The sequence below is a fragment of the Panthera uncia genome, chromosome E3 (genome assembly GCF_023721935.1).
Source record: "Panthera uncia isolate 11264 chromosome E3, Puncia_PCG_1.0, whole genome shotgun sequence".
Classification (NCBI taxonomy): Eukaryota; Metazoa; Chordata; class Mammalia; order Carnivora; family Felidae; genus Panthera; species Panthera uncia.
Genome location: NC_064815.1, coordinates 35,169,292 through 35,181,846, shown reverse-complemented (window position 1 = coordinate 35,181,846; position 12,555 = coordinate 35,169,292). Strand labels below are relative to the sequence as shown.

The window sequence follows — 12,555 nt, the reverse complement described above, 5'->3', positions numbered from 1 at the left end:
GCTCAGGGCCGGTGAGCGGGCGCCTCAAATGGAAGCCGGGAGCCAGGGCCCTGTGTCGGGGACTGGGTGCCGCCGAGGCGCACTCCCTGCCCCGGGCGGCCGGGAAGACCCGGCCTCCGGGAGGTGTGTGGAGCCCAGAGCGGAGTCCGCGGGTCAGCGTGGAAGACCGCTTCCTGTTCTTGCTTCGTCTGCGGCACGCCTGACTGTTTAAAGCAAAACAAGTCGTTTGCCTTCTGAGACCCGTGACGCTCCCAGAGCAGACGCACGCGACGGGCCTGACGGGGCTCGCAGGGCGGCAGGTGGACCCGCGTGGTCATGGGTTTCCATGCTGCGAGTGGAACTGCACGCCCCGAGGAGAGTGCAGGAGGGTTCAGGGTGCGTATTGTGACCCCTCGAGCAGTCACCGGAAACACGTGGAGATGCAGGTAAAATGCCGGACAAAGCGGTGTTCTGAGAAATCCAAGTGATCTGGAAAGACAGAGGGGGGCACAGGGACAGGAAGCGTAGCCCTAAAGACCACGTCGGCGATGGCATCGGCGTCACAGACTCACGTTCCAGCTGGAAGAGGAGATCGACGGAACGCCCTGATGCCATCGGACACACGGAGGTCTGGCCGGACGGTGGGGGGAGCACGGCCGAGACAAGGGCCAGAGGCCGGGGGCTGTGCTCATGCCAGCACAGACAGAGGTGAGGAGCCGGCACGGCCAGGACACGGGGGACGTGTCCTCATTCCTGAGAGCACAAGCGGCAGTTGGCGGGGACGCAGGCCGTCCCCTGCGGGACCACGAGTGACGCAGGAGGGGTGCTGGCGAGGATGGCCTGAGGGGGCTGCCGGGCGTCTGGCAGAAGGTCCGGCAGGAAGCGGCCCGCCCCGGGGATCGCGTATGTCCTGTTCAGGCCCCCTGGGACACCCACAAGCACACCAGCCCCGTCCTGGCCATCCGCAAGCAGGACGCTGAGAAGGAGACAGCGTCCCCGACAGCCGTCCCTCCCGTCCCACGGGGAGCGGGGGCTGGGTGCTGTGCGAGACCACCTCGTGGCCTGACCCACGCGAGCCCAGTCAGTGGAGCAGCTGCAGGGTCTGAACCCCCAGCGCCCGCTCGGGAGCGTGGGGCCGTGACTGGTTTCACCTTTGAGCCCGAGAGCCCGGGGGGTTGGCAAGGAGAGGCCCCCGCAACTGTCCCAGACGTGGCAGCTCCGAGCTCCAGTCTGCGGGCCTCCCTGGGCGCGCGAGAAGGCCTGGGGCAGGCAGGGCAGGAAGCCGAAGAGGGTCTCCCTGGTGGCCCGTGCTGGAGGGAACAGACTGCCCTGGGGCAGGGACATCAAGCCCCGAGGCCCCGGGGAGGGGGGCTGAAGCAGAGGCCGTGTCCTGGTGAGGGGCCGCAATTGTGCTGCCACTCAGCTGCCCGGTGGGCTGGAGGGGGTCAGGAGGAGGCTGGGAAGGGCCCTCCTCTGCCGACGGGTGGGCAAGGGCCATGGGGAGAGGCTGCCCCCAGGCCCCGTGCTGGGGTCGCTCACAGAGCACAGTCGGTTTTCCGGCCAGATGACCCCGTCCCACCGACCCTCCCTGCCGGACCACAGCCTCACTGCAGACGCTCACTTCTGGGTAATCCCTTCCTCTCCGGACCCACCGTTTCTCTACACAGCGTTTGACCTAAACAAGAATTTCTAGATGTACGCACGCAGGGGGAAAAGGAGCCTGCAGGCAGCAGGGGTGACCCCGATATTGGAGCCGTCGGGGAAGGAAGGGGTGGGTCTGTCTGCCCCAGCAGGGGCCACGACGGTGCCCACTCACAGACGCCCCGCCCGGCCCGCCCGACAGAGCAGCAGACAGGGCCGGCGGGGGCGCTGGGCACAGGGTGTCCTTGCTGGCCGTGCAGCGGGGCGGGGCGCACGCCAGCGGGGACAGCAGGCAGAAGAACGTCGAAGGAATAGAAGCCGAGGACTGTCCAGACCCGAATGAAGGGCGCATGCCACAGACCCTCCCACGCACGTCGTGGTCAGACGGGTCAGGACCAAAGAGGACCAGAGCAGCTTCCTTGCGGCCAGCGGTGCCACAGGCACAGCACTGCGCACCCCTGTCAGTGCCAGAGAGGAGGGAGGACCCCCCGGCCGGCCACGCCGCGTCCTCAACAGGAAGGCACGTGCGGGCTCTCCCCGCTGCTCTGCCGGGGCTGCTGAGGGCTTCTGCAGGCAGAGACGCTTGAAGTCACAGAAATGGGCATCAACTCGAAGGAAGAGTGTCGGATTCTGGCAAGAGGAACACGAACACGGACTGTTTCTCCGATCTTGAATTACCTTAAAAGGTGGGTGACAAAGCCGGAGTCGAAATTTAAAATCGAAAGTGAGGCTCTCCGTCTGCCCTGGGCCCGTGTCCCTCACCAACTTCTCAGCCCTCGGTGTCAGGGGCGGCCAGCTGCGTCCGCGTGCGGCCTTCCTTCTCGGGCTTGTGTCTTGAACTTTTCGGCCAGAAGAGAGCAGGGATGGTTCCCCGTCCCCCTTGCCCGTGGAGCGCTTCTTAACCGTAAGAGCGAGTTCGTACCCTGCCAGCCTCATGCGGTTGGGAGCAGGGGAGGCTAGAAGTCTGGGCGTGAAGTTCGCCGTCGGCGAGAGCGTTAGGGTCCACGTGACTGCGAGACACTCCTCCAAGAAACCTGCCTTCTCCCTCTCGTCTTGCTAAAATCTGCTTGATTTACCTGCGGCTGCGGGAGTATTGTTGTTTTCCAGTTGTGACTGAGACCCGGCAGACCCTAACTCCTTTTCCAGGTGGGAAAAGCGCCCGTGCCCTGAATCCGGGGCGGTTACCATAGCTACCATAAAATCGGCGGTCGTGAAGCCAGAGAACGCGCTCGCCTGTGGCGGTGAAGCGGCAGGTGTGGTGGCCGAGGTTCGCGGCCTGCCTCCCCCCGAGGCGACGAGGCTTTGGGAGACCCGTGCCGGCCCCTCTGCCAAAGCCCCTGCGCTTAGGAGAGCTGCGTGGGGAGGGGGCCGCAGGAGGCCTCACGTGGGAAATGGAGGCAGAGCCCAGAGCCCCAGCCCCTCCGGTCCCCGGGGTTGGCGGTGCCCGAGCCTTGCGGGCATCTGTGAGGCCGCGAGGGCGTCCTCGGCGGGAACACTGGCGTCGGGAGACTCGGGCAAACAGCCACCGTTTTGCTCCTAGTTTAAACAAGTCTGCCCCCCATCTGTGCATCTGTGGGCGCTACCTGGCGCTCGTGAGCCCCAGCTGTGTCGCCGGGAGCCGGTGGCGCTGCTGACACGTCTCCCGTGGAAGCAGGCCCCCGAGGAAGAAGGCGGCGTGTGGGGTGCGCTTGGTGCGGCCCCTCTGCGTCCCAGGCTGCTCTCTCCCTCGCTAATCTCACAGGACGACAGCCACCGGCCCAGCCACCAAGCCCCAGAGCCACCAAACGGAGAGGACTCAGGCCTCCGGGCGGGGGCCCGTCGGCCTCACCTGGGGCTGCCCGCAGGAACTCGGTTCTTACGAGGAGCAGGCCCTCTGGGCCTGTGTGTACGCGCCGTTCTGGGTTCGTTTTAGTTAACATTTATCGTGTCTCTATTCTGCAAAGTGGACTTTGACGAGGCCGCGCCCGCACTGGGTCTCGCGCCGAGCGCTAAGCTGCACGGGGTACACGTTCCCGGAGAACTCGGGCCCCGGCCCGCGGCCCCCGGAGCTGCTCCGTCACCAGCCGTCGCGGGGCGGCTTGATGAGAGTCAGGTGAGACCAGGTGCGGCTCCTTAGCCACACCTGCGCCACGGCAAGCGCTCGGCAGCCACGTTGGGCACGCACGGCACAGCCCGCTTCCGCCCCCGTGGGAAGTTCTGGGCGCTCGCCGGCCAGGCCGTGAGCGGGCACGGCTGTTTACCTCTGCGGACTCAAGCTGCCGCCTTCTCTGACCCTGTAAGGACGTGGTAGGTGAGATATAACTCCCTTCGGTTTGGGAGGAGGGCCGCGGGGCCACGTCCTCTTTCTAGCGCCTTCCCCTTGTTCAGAACGACCACACGTTTCTCAGGATGTCCAAGTGTCTGGAACATTTTCCACGGTCCTGAGGGCCCGCTCCCCATCGTCAGTGGCACCTGCTGCTGTCCCGGGACCCGGGCCCTCGAGTGCCTGTTTGCAGCCGGCTGGGACTCCGGCTAAGGTGACGGTCAGGGCAGTAGGGCTGTTTGCTCCAGGACACATGAAGGCCACTGTTAACCGGGTGCTAGGAGGCTGCTTTGCCGCTTGTTTCTCTGCCGAGGCTCTCCGTGTGGCTGTGCCTTGAAGGCCACTGGGTTGGTAACTCTTACTTCAAAGAGTGGGTGTAAAGGTAATTAATTCAGGTCCCCTGTAAGTGCTGTTTCCTGCTCCCCAGCGGAAAGGGCTCTTTGATGATCATGAGCTCAGGGTGGGGCCCTTGCGCCGTCCTTGAAAGCCGTGTAGCAATCAGCAGGCCGGGCCGGCTGGTATTTCCGGTCTTTTCTGCCCAGAAGGGGCTGCTCTTGGCCCGCAGCCTCCCAATGTGGCCTGAGGCCTGATGGCCACCTGTTTTGGGTGAGGTGGGGACCCAGGAAGGGCCCCCTGTCCTCGGGACTGAGTCGTGCGGCTTCCCCCCAGTGTTGGTGCCGATGCAGGGCTCCACCCCTCCGGGCCTGGGCCGGCCGCGGGCACCAGGGGAGGCCAGCTGGCGGCTGCAGAGGGGACAGGCCCCGTGACCTGGAGCTGAGCCATCACAGGGCCCTTGTGCCCAGACACACACATGATGAGACCTCTCTGCTATTCGAGGCCCTGAGGCTTCTGGAGTGTCTCCGGCCCTAGAAAGGATCCGGTAACTTAGATTGCGATTTTAGCTTGAGGGACCCCAGCATGTGCTGGTGTTGGCCTCCAGGCGGTCTCCCAGGCAGGTCCGGGTCCCCACCTCCCCCGACACTGATCTTCTATCAGGAGCTTCGGGAACCTTGGTGTTCACGTGGGCATGTGCTCCCTGAGCACGTTCGGTTTACGCCATAGTCTTCTTTCAAGGGGGTGGTATTTCCATAGCTTTTCGTCATTCTGCCTGTGGCCGCACGGGCTGTGTTTTTTGTGTTTTGGTGCTGTCGTGGTTAAGGTCCTTTGTTGAGGGGCGTGGAGATCTGGCCCCTTCCTTCCGAGGCTCAGCAGCCCAGCTGGGGCGGGAAACAGCAGGTAGAAACTGATACAAGCCCCTCAGGCCGCGTGAACGCTCAGACGTTCGTTAGTGCCGTTAGCGCTGCCGGGACAGTGGGCAGCTGCGGTCCCAGGCCTGCTTCGTTTCCTCAGGTGCGGCTCGCGGCTTGAAACCTCACGCGGTGCTTGGACACGGGAAGCAAGTCAGCAGCACGGGTCCTCCTGCGTCAGACCGCCCAGGCACCCGTCCCTGGGGCGCGAGGGGTCTGAGAGAAGGATTCCGGCGGGCTCCACGGCTCGGGACGTTCCTTTGTAGGAAAAGAGCATATTCTGTTTTCACTGCAGGCCCGTCTGGCCGAGAACAAGATGCGTCAGCGACGCTTGGTTTCGGAAAGCAGCTCAGTGGATGAGCTACTCATTTATCCTGCTGTGCTGAACGCCGGGTGTAGTCCTCACCGGCAGGGCCAGCTGCGGGCCACGGGGCCAGGAAGCAGGACCCTGGAGGAGACTGGGGGCTGACCGCCATCTCCTGAGGCCAGGAGGGCTGGATGGCAGCAGGAGGACCGTGGGTGGGCTATGGGGACGGGGGGCGGGTGCACCGTCGGTGTTTCGCGGCACTCAGAGGTGCAGGTGGGGCGCACACGTGCCGTGCGGGGCGTCAGGGGCGAGCGAGTCCCTGCAGGCTGTGGCTGTGCTCACAGGAGCAGCCCCCCGGGCGTTTGGCACTCTCCTCCGGTCGCTGCTGCCTCATTAGGTGCGCTTTTCAGGCAGGTCCTGTGCTGGCATCGGTGCGAATGTGGCCTGGACCCTTGAACTCCGGTGTCTGTCCCAGCAGCACCTCCCACCAGCCGTCGTGAATTAAATGCTGCTTGTGACCCCTTACCCTTGCTGCTCTTAAATTCGTGCTTTAAAAACAGCTTAATGAGGGGTTTACTGGTCCATTTGGAAGTTTTTATTAAAACCTATTAGTGCTGGAGCGGAGCTCGCCTGCAGGAAGCGATTAGACCGCCTCCGAGGGCCGGGCGGACTCTGTGACAGCAGATCCCACCAAACCGTCTCCAGACCCTTGTGTCCCAGCTCTGCGCTTTGCCCGGATCTCATATCCTCTGCTCTAATTGGTGGTTCTTCTAATTCCCTTCCCAGCCCCCAAGCCCGAGAAAGCAGTTTCTCGTAATCGCATTACTCCCATAATCAGAGGCAGCCTCTCCTGTCCTGGCCTGTGAGCTCGCCGGGCTGTGCAGCCTCTCGGGGGCGTCTTTCCCTGTGGTTTCCGGGGTGCTCGGGCTTGACACAGCCACTCTCCTCGCATGGCTCCATGGGTGTCCGCTCGCACTCTCCTTGCTCCCCGCCAGTGACACTGGCCGCTCAGCATTGTTTGGATTTGGTCTCTTGTCCGCTCGGGTCCTTAGGAGGGACAGAGAAGCCCGTGCCAGGTGGTCTTCAGAGGTCCCGTGTGACCTGCGTGGGCTGGGAAGCATCTCAACTAGCAGGCATAGCCCTTTCCAGAGTGAGAGGAACCGTCTTGAATGGCTTCTGCCCTTTACCCACTGTGAGCAGCCCTGGCTGGCCACGACCGCCTGAGAGGCCCAGAGACCTCCTGTTGTCGGCCTGTGTTGGGTGTTCTCCGTAGTGACCCGGGCTGCCTGGAATTTCTGGTGCTCTCTCCATCAGGGTCTTGGGGCTGGTCCTGATCCAGGGGGAGCATTGTTTTCTTTTTTTTTTAATTAAAAGAAATTTTTTTTTAATCTTTGTTTATTTTTGACAGAGAGCGTGTGAGCAGGGGAGGAGCAAAGAGAGAGGGAGACACAGAATCCGAGGCAGGCTCCAGGCTCTGGGTGTCAGCACAGAGCCTGACGTGGGGCTCGAACCCACGAACCGTGAGATCATGGCCTGAGCCGAAGTCAGACACTCAACCGACTGAGCCACCCGGGTGCCAGGGGGAGTATTCTTTTTTTTTTTTTTTTTTTAAACATTTATTTATCTTTGAGACAGAGACAGAGCATGAACAGGGGAGGGGCAGAGAGAGAGGGAGACGCAGAATCTGAAACAGGCTCCAGGCTCCGAGCTGTCAGCACAGAGCCCGATGCGGGGCTCGAACTCACGGACGGTGAGATCATGACCTGAGCCGAAGTCGGACACTTAACCGACCGAGCCACCCAGGCGCCCCCAGGGGGAGTATTCTTGCCTCATTTCCGCCCCCACCGGCCCCGCCATCCTCTCTTTGCCCGGCTGGCTCTGTCGGCACACCACTGTTCCCTTCTCCGGTCCCTGGGGTCACCAGTGCAGGGAGACCATGCTCCTGGAGAGAAGGAGCCGTCCTGAGGGGCTGTGGCCCCGGGGGTCACTGAAGGCGCTCCTGGCTGTGACCCACGTGGCACAGTTGCCCCCCGGGGTGTGCAGTGTTCAGCCCAGCGTGTTGAAGGGGGAAAGTCAGGTCTGGGGTGCCGGGGCCCCTTTGGGCAAGTCTCTCAAGGTGCTGGGTTCTCCTCCCTCGTGTCCACACACCGTACATGGTGCTGTTTTCCAGTGTGGTCTTTTGCATCTTCGGTCTGCTCCTTCCCCCCGGTAACTCCTATCTTACCGTATTCTCTTACCCTGACGCCTCCTAAGATCTGTGTGCGAACACATGTGCGCACACGCTCAGGTGAAGGTCACCGCACACCCAGATGGGGCTGATTATGGGCCATTCTCTTCACTTAGGACTATCTGGTGAGAATTACTAAGACCTAGAAGAAGATCTGTTTTAAAGACCTTTCTTCCTTACGTGATCACTAACATTTTGCTTATTCTCCATTTTCCCCATCACATCTAGCTACCCATTTCTAGTTCTGAAACTTGCTTATCTCTTTAATATGCAGAACTCTAGTATAGAAAAGAAGCATTTTGTTGCTTTTATTCACACTTCTAGTTCTGAATCCATGTGGGTGGCTTTTGTCTGCAATGCTTCTAAATTGCCTTTTATTTTTATTAAATTGTGTAGATGTGGATGTTTGACTAGCATTTGCTTTTGGGGGGCTTTTGGATTTATTTCCAGTGATTTGAAATAGAAATGTGGAAAAGGGTTTGTATCCAACTTAAGACTTTAGAACAGGAAAGTTGTTATAGATTAAATGCGGCAGAGCCATGTGCTTGGGAATTAATCCAGTGTCTCTTGTCAGCCCATGTTTCTGATGGTGACATCACGTTTGATGAACTGTTGAGTCTCCCGGATGCTGGTCCCCTGGGGGTTGAGAACCATGGTTTTATCACCACCCTGTTTTCTGGAGACTTGCTGAAGTCCCTGCGGCCAGGGTCTGTCCGACTGCCACACACTCTTCCCCCACACCCTCCTGCTGTTACCATTATGGCTGCATGCTATTCGGAGTGGCCTTTCCACCCCTACCCCCAGCTGTAGTTCTAGCTCAGCTCCTGGGCACTCCTGAGTGCTTGTCTGTTCCCTCCTTTATCCCTGTGGTCAAAACAGCCGTAGGTTGTCTCCATGGTGGGTCTTTTCAAATAACTGGTTTTATCTGATTTTCTAAAAAATGTGTTCTAGCTCATTAATTTTTACTTTTTATAGGTTGTTTCCTCTTTCTGGGAGGAAAGGGTTTATTATTTCCTAAGATCTTGAGTTGATTGTTTAACTCATTAATTTTCCATCTCTTCTTACCTGCTAATGAAAGCATAGAGGCAGGTGACCACTCCCCTCTGTGTCTCTGGCCACCCACCCTGCCTGTTTGAGAGTCCAGTGTCTTCCTGATAATGGCACACAGTATACTTTTATAATTGTCAGTGCTGATGTCTCTTTGGTCCAAGTGCTGTGTAGAGAAGAGCTTCCAAAGTCCCAAGCCCTCAGGGTTTTGTAGGGTACCTTTTGTTGACCAGTTTCTGATTTTATTACACTGTGAGCAGATAATTGGGCCTTAAGATTGTTCTTCTAATTCTAAGAAACATTAGAAATGTGCGTGGACTAGGAAGAAAGTGTATGTCACAGCTTATAACAAAAACAGCAGTGTCTTTTACCTCTGCTCACCCCCATTCTGTTTCCTGGAGCAACTCCTTTACTTTTTTACCATTGCTGGTATTTATCTCCATATTTCTGAATAATACATTTATGGAGACTATTCTTGGTGTATCACTTAAGCTTTTTTCTATATTCTTCCTATTGTGAATGATAAGGATTACTCTCCCTCCCATATCCTTCTCTTTCCCTCATCTCAGTACAAGTGTGTCACAAATATAGTATATGAAATTCATATTCAGTCTTTACATTGTGTAAATGTCATCTGCTGAGCCAACAGTAAATTGTGCTCGCTTGTTTCTGGTAACTCGTTGTTTTCCCTGGAGTTAATAGTTGCCTCTTCTTTTTTTGTTTGCTTTGTTTTTCATCTCTGATCATGCTTTAACATTTCATTCCAAATTCACCAACACAACTGTTTGACTTCTTCCAATACGATTTTTACTGAATCAAACATATTAGATAATCTGTCACTTCCTTTCCCCATTCCCCACCCCCTTCGTAGAGATTTTTTCTTGGGAACTATTACCACCTGGAGTGGATGCTTTATAGGTCTCTGGATTTGGAGACTGCGGGGCAGGTTAACTCTTTGCCAGATTGGGTACCACTGACCTATTTGTCCTTCTTCCCATCTTCGAGATCTTTATAGTTCACAGAGACAGGTACCTGCAGTTGTGCTGGGGTAAGGCTCAGAGACACAGCCACTGGTCCACAGCCTTCTTCCCCATGTATATTCTAGAGCGTTATTCTTCCTTAGGAAGAATCATTTTTAAGCCCATGTTTTGATCGCATTTTTTTTTATCACATTTGATCTCATCTGGTCATAGCTAAAAGCAACTGGTGAGATGGGTCCTTCCCTTTACTTCTGCAGCATTAGCAGTCGCCTGTCTGAGGCAGGAGGAACCACTGCCCCCATGCTCCTTCCCTGCCAGGTAAACAGTGATGTGTCCTGAATCACAGTGAACAGCTGGGAGGCCAGAGAATGGCTTTGGTCTCCTCAGACACCATTGCAGCCACTGGCTGGCCTGGAACCTCCCGAGTCTGGCGTGTGTCCCTGGAGCTTCCTGGCTCCGATGCCCCATTGTTGGATGCAAGAGGAACACAGCATCGGCAAGCCTGACCTTTGCCAACGCCACTAACAGGGAGAGGCATTGTTAGGTTAGCCCTGGAGTAGCAGCTGTGTGCCAGTTTCTTTTGTAAATGCTTTGATATTTTAAAACAGAAATTTTAAGCGAGGAAGCCATGCTTTGTTGCTGTTACAATAGCAGCTCTTGTCTGTGTGGATTCATTGAATGGAGACACTGATACCGGTGCAGTTTTAGTGCCGTTAATAGTTCCTAAGTGTGTACAACGCATCTCTTCTTAATGGCTTGTGTCCTCTTACTGAGAATTTTATACCTCTTTTAAAGCACGATCCCTGTACTTACTATGGGCATGTGGTTGGTCTCATATTTAAATACCTTTGGGGGAAAAAAAAATAAATAAATAAATAAAAATAAAAAAAAAGGGGCGCCTGGGTGGCGCAGTCGGTTAAGCGCCCGACTTCAGCCAGGTCACGATCTCACGGTCCGTGAGTTCGAGCCCCGCGTCAGGCTCTGGGCTGATGGCTCAGAGCCTGGAGCCTGTTTCCGATTCTGTGTCTCCCTCTCTCTCTGCCCCTCCCCCGTTCATGCTCTGTCTCTCTCTGTCCCAAAAATAAATAAAAAAACGTTGAAAAAAAAAAAAATACCTTTGGGAGCGCCTGGGTGGCTCTGTCGGTTGAGCGTCCGGCTTCGGCTGAGGTCATGATCTCGCAGTTCGTGAGTTCGAGCCCCGCGTCGGGCTCTGTGCTGACGGCTCGGAGCCTGCTTCCGATCCTGTGTCTCCATCTCTCTCTGCCCCTCCCCCACTCACATTCTGTCTCTCTCAAAAATAAACGAACATTAAATACCTTTGACAAGGAAGAGCACTGCTGGTTTTCCATTTGGTATTAGCCTTGATGAGTAGCTTTTGAACATTCGGAAGACTGACGTGCGGACAGGATTGTGATTAATTTTTGTACCACATCCATTCACACTTGCCTCCACACTGGCTGCTCCCACTGTGGGACAGTGGCCCCCAGGGCCGCAAGCCTCTCTCCAGTCCACCTCCTGCACCTGCACAGCCGTGCTTCCCAGCCCCGGGCCCCGTTTCATTTTTCTCCAGCCCACCACCCTCTGACGTGGGTCTTTGCGTTATCTGTCGGCTTATCATCTCTCCACCTGCCTTCCTCTCACCAGAGAGTCCGCGCATGAGGGCTGGGGCTTCACGGGGTCCCCCCACCACCACAGCACATAGGACGGGGAGGGGCTCGATCACGGCGTGGCTGGTCCCTGGTGAGCCTGTGCACGGGTCCACACTCGGATGCCGCGAGAAGGCAAGCGGTCTGGGTTTTTCTAGGCTGGCACATTCTTATGTTGTCACTCTTCTCAAGGCCGCTGGCAGCTCAGGGCCCTATGCTTGGCGGAGGGTGTGACTTGGTGTATGGAGAAAACGCATTGGTTTTTTTTTCAATGACGTGTCTCCGGAACTCAGACCGCCAGCACAGCCGCAGCATGCGTTCTGGTGCTTCTGAGAGATGGCTGCGTTGAGGCACGTGCAGCCGTCGTCCGGGATGTGGCTGGCCCGGCAGCGTGGCAGCCTCGGGTCTGGGCACACAGCACCTCCTCCTGCTCGGCCCTGAACTGGGCACAGAAGCGCCGAGCAAGAGGACCACAGTCCGTTGGCTGAACGCAACCAGAGGCAAAGCACAAAATGGAAAACTAACGGTGGAGCCAGAGGCAGCCTCCGAGGCGCCGTCTGAGGTCCGTGCTCCTCGGTAAGAGCCAGGGTGGATTCGGGGTTAGCAGTGGCACGGCCACACTTTGGTCCCGGGTTTCCAGGGTGAGGGGGGCTCCCGTACAAGGCAGAGCCCCCGAGACCCGGTCCTCCTCATGACAGCCAGGCGCGTGCCCGCCCTGGGGCGGGGCCCAGCCGGGCGCTGACCCGAGGCTGTGGCTTGTCCCTGGCGAAATGGTGCCAACAGGACCTCTGAAAAGGTGGTCTTGACATAGTTTCTGACTCAGAAAAGTTGCAGAGTCCCCGTCAGCCTCCGCCCTGCGTCCCCGCAGGTGGCACGTAACTGGTGGAACAGAGACGTCAGCACTGGCGGGACGGTCAGCTCGACGAGACCGTGGTTGGGTGTCTCTAGCTTTCCCACCAGTGCCCCCCAATCCCGGGGCCCCTCCTGGGCCACACTGCACATGACACCTCGTCCGCTTTGCCCTCTGGGGTCTGTGCCAGCCTCCCGGACTCTCCTGACTTTGACAGTTGTGAGCAGTTCTGGTCACTTACTTGGTACAGCGTCCCTCAGGCTGGGTTTACCTGGTGTTTCTCGTGACGAGACAGGTCACGGCGGGGGGGGGGGGGGGGGGGGGGGGGG

The 12,555-nt window shown here is 57.9% G+C and overlaps 1 protein-coding gene across 1 annotated transcript in view; it reads left to right on the top strand.

Moving 5' to 3' along the window:
- The first annotated feature begins 1,543 nt into the window (after positions 1 to 1,543).
- The window catches only part of LMF1 (lipase maturation factor 1), a 64,988-nt gene continuing 53,976 nt past the window's right edge, over positions 1,544 to 12,555 (top strand). The window contains exons 1-6 of the mRNA XM_049639137.1: positions 1,544 to 1,606; positions 1,881 to 2,008; positions 2,767 to 2,887; positions 3,533 to 3,622; positions 3,737 to 3,895; positions 4,066 to 4,136. Coding sequence (XP_049495094.1) covers positions 1,544 to 1,606; positions 1,881 to 2,008; positions 2,767 to 2,887; positions 3,533 to 3,622; positions 3,737 to 3,895; positions 4,066 to 4,136 — 632 coding nt within the window. The remainder of the gene's footprint in view (positions 1,607 to 1,880; positions 2,009 to 2,766; positions 2,888 to 3,532; positions 3,623 to 3,736; positions 3,896 to 4,065; positions 4,137 to 12,555) is intronic.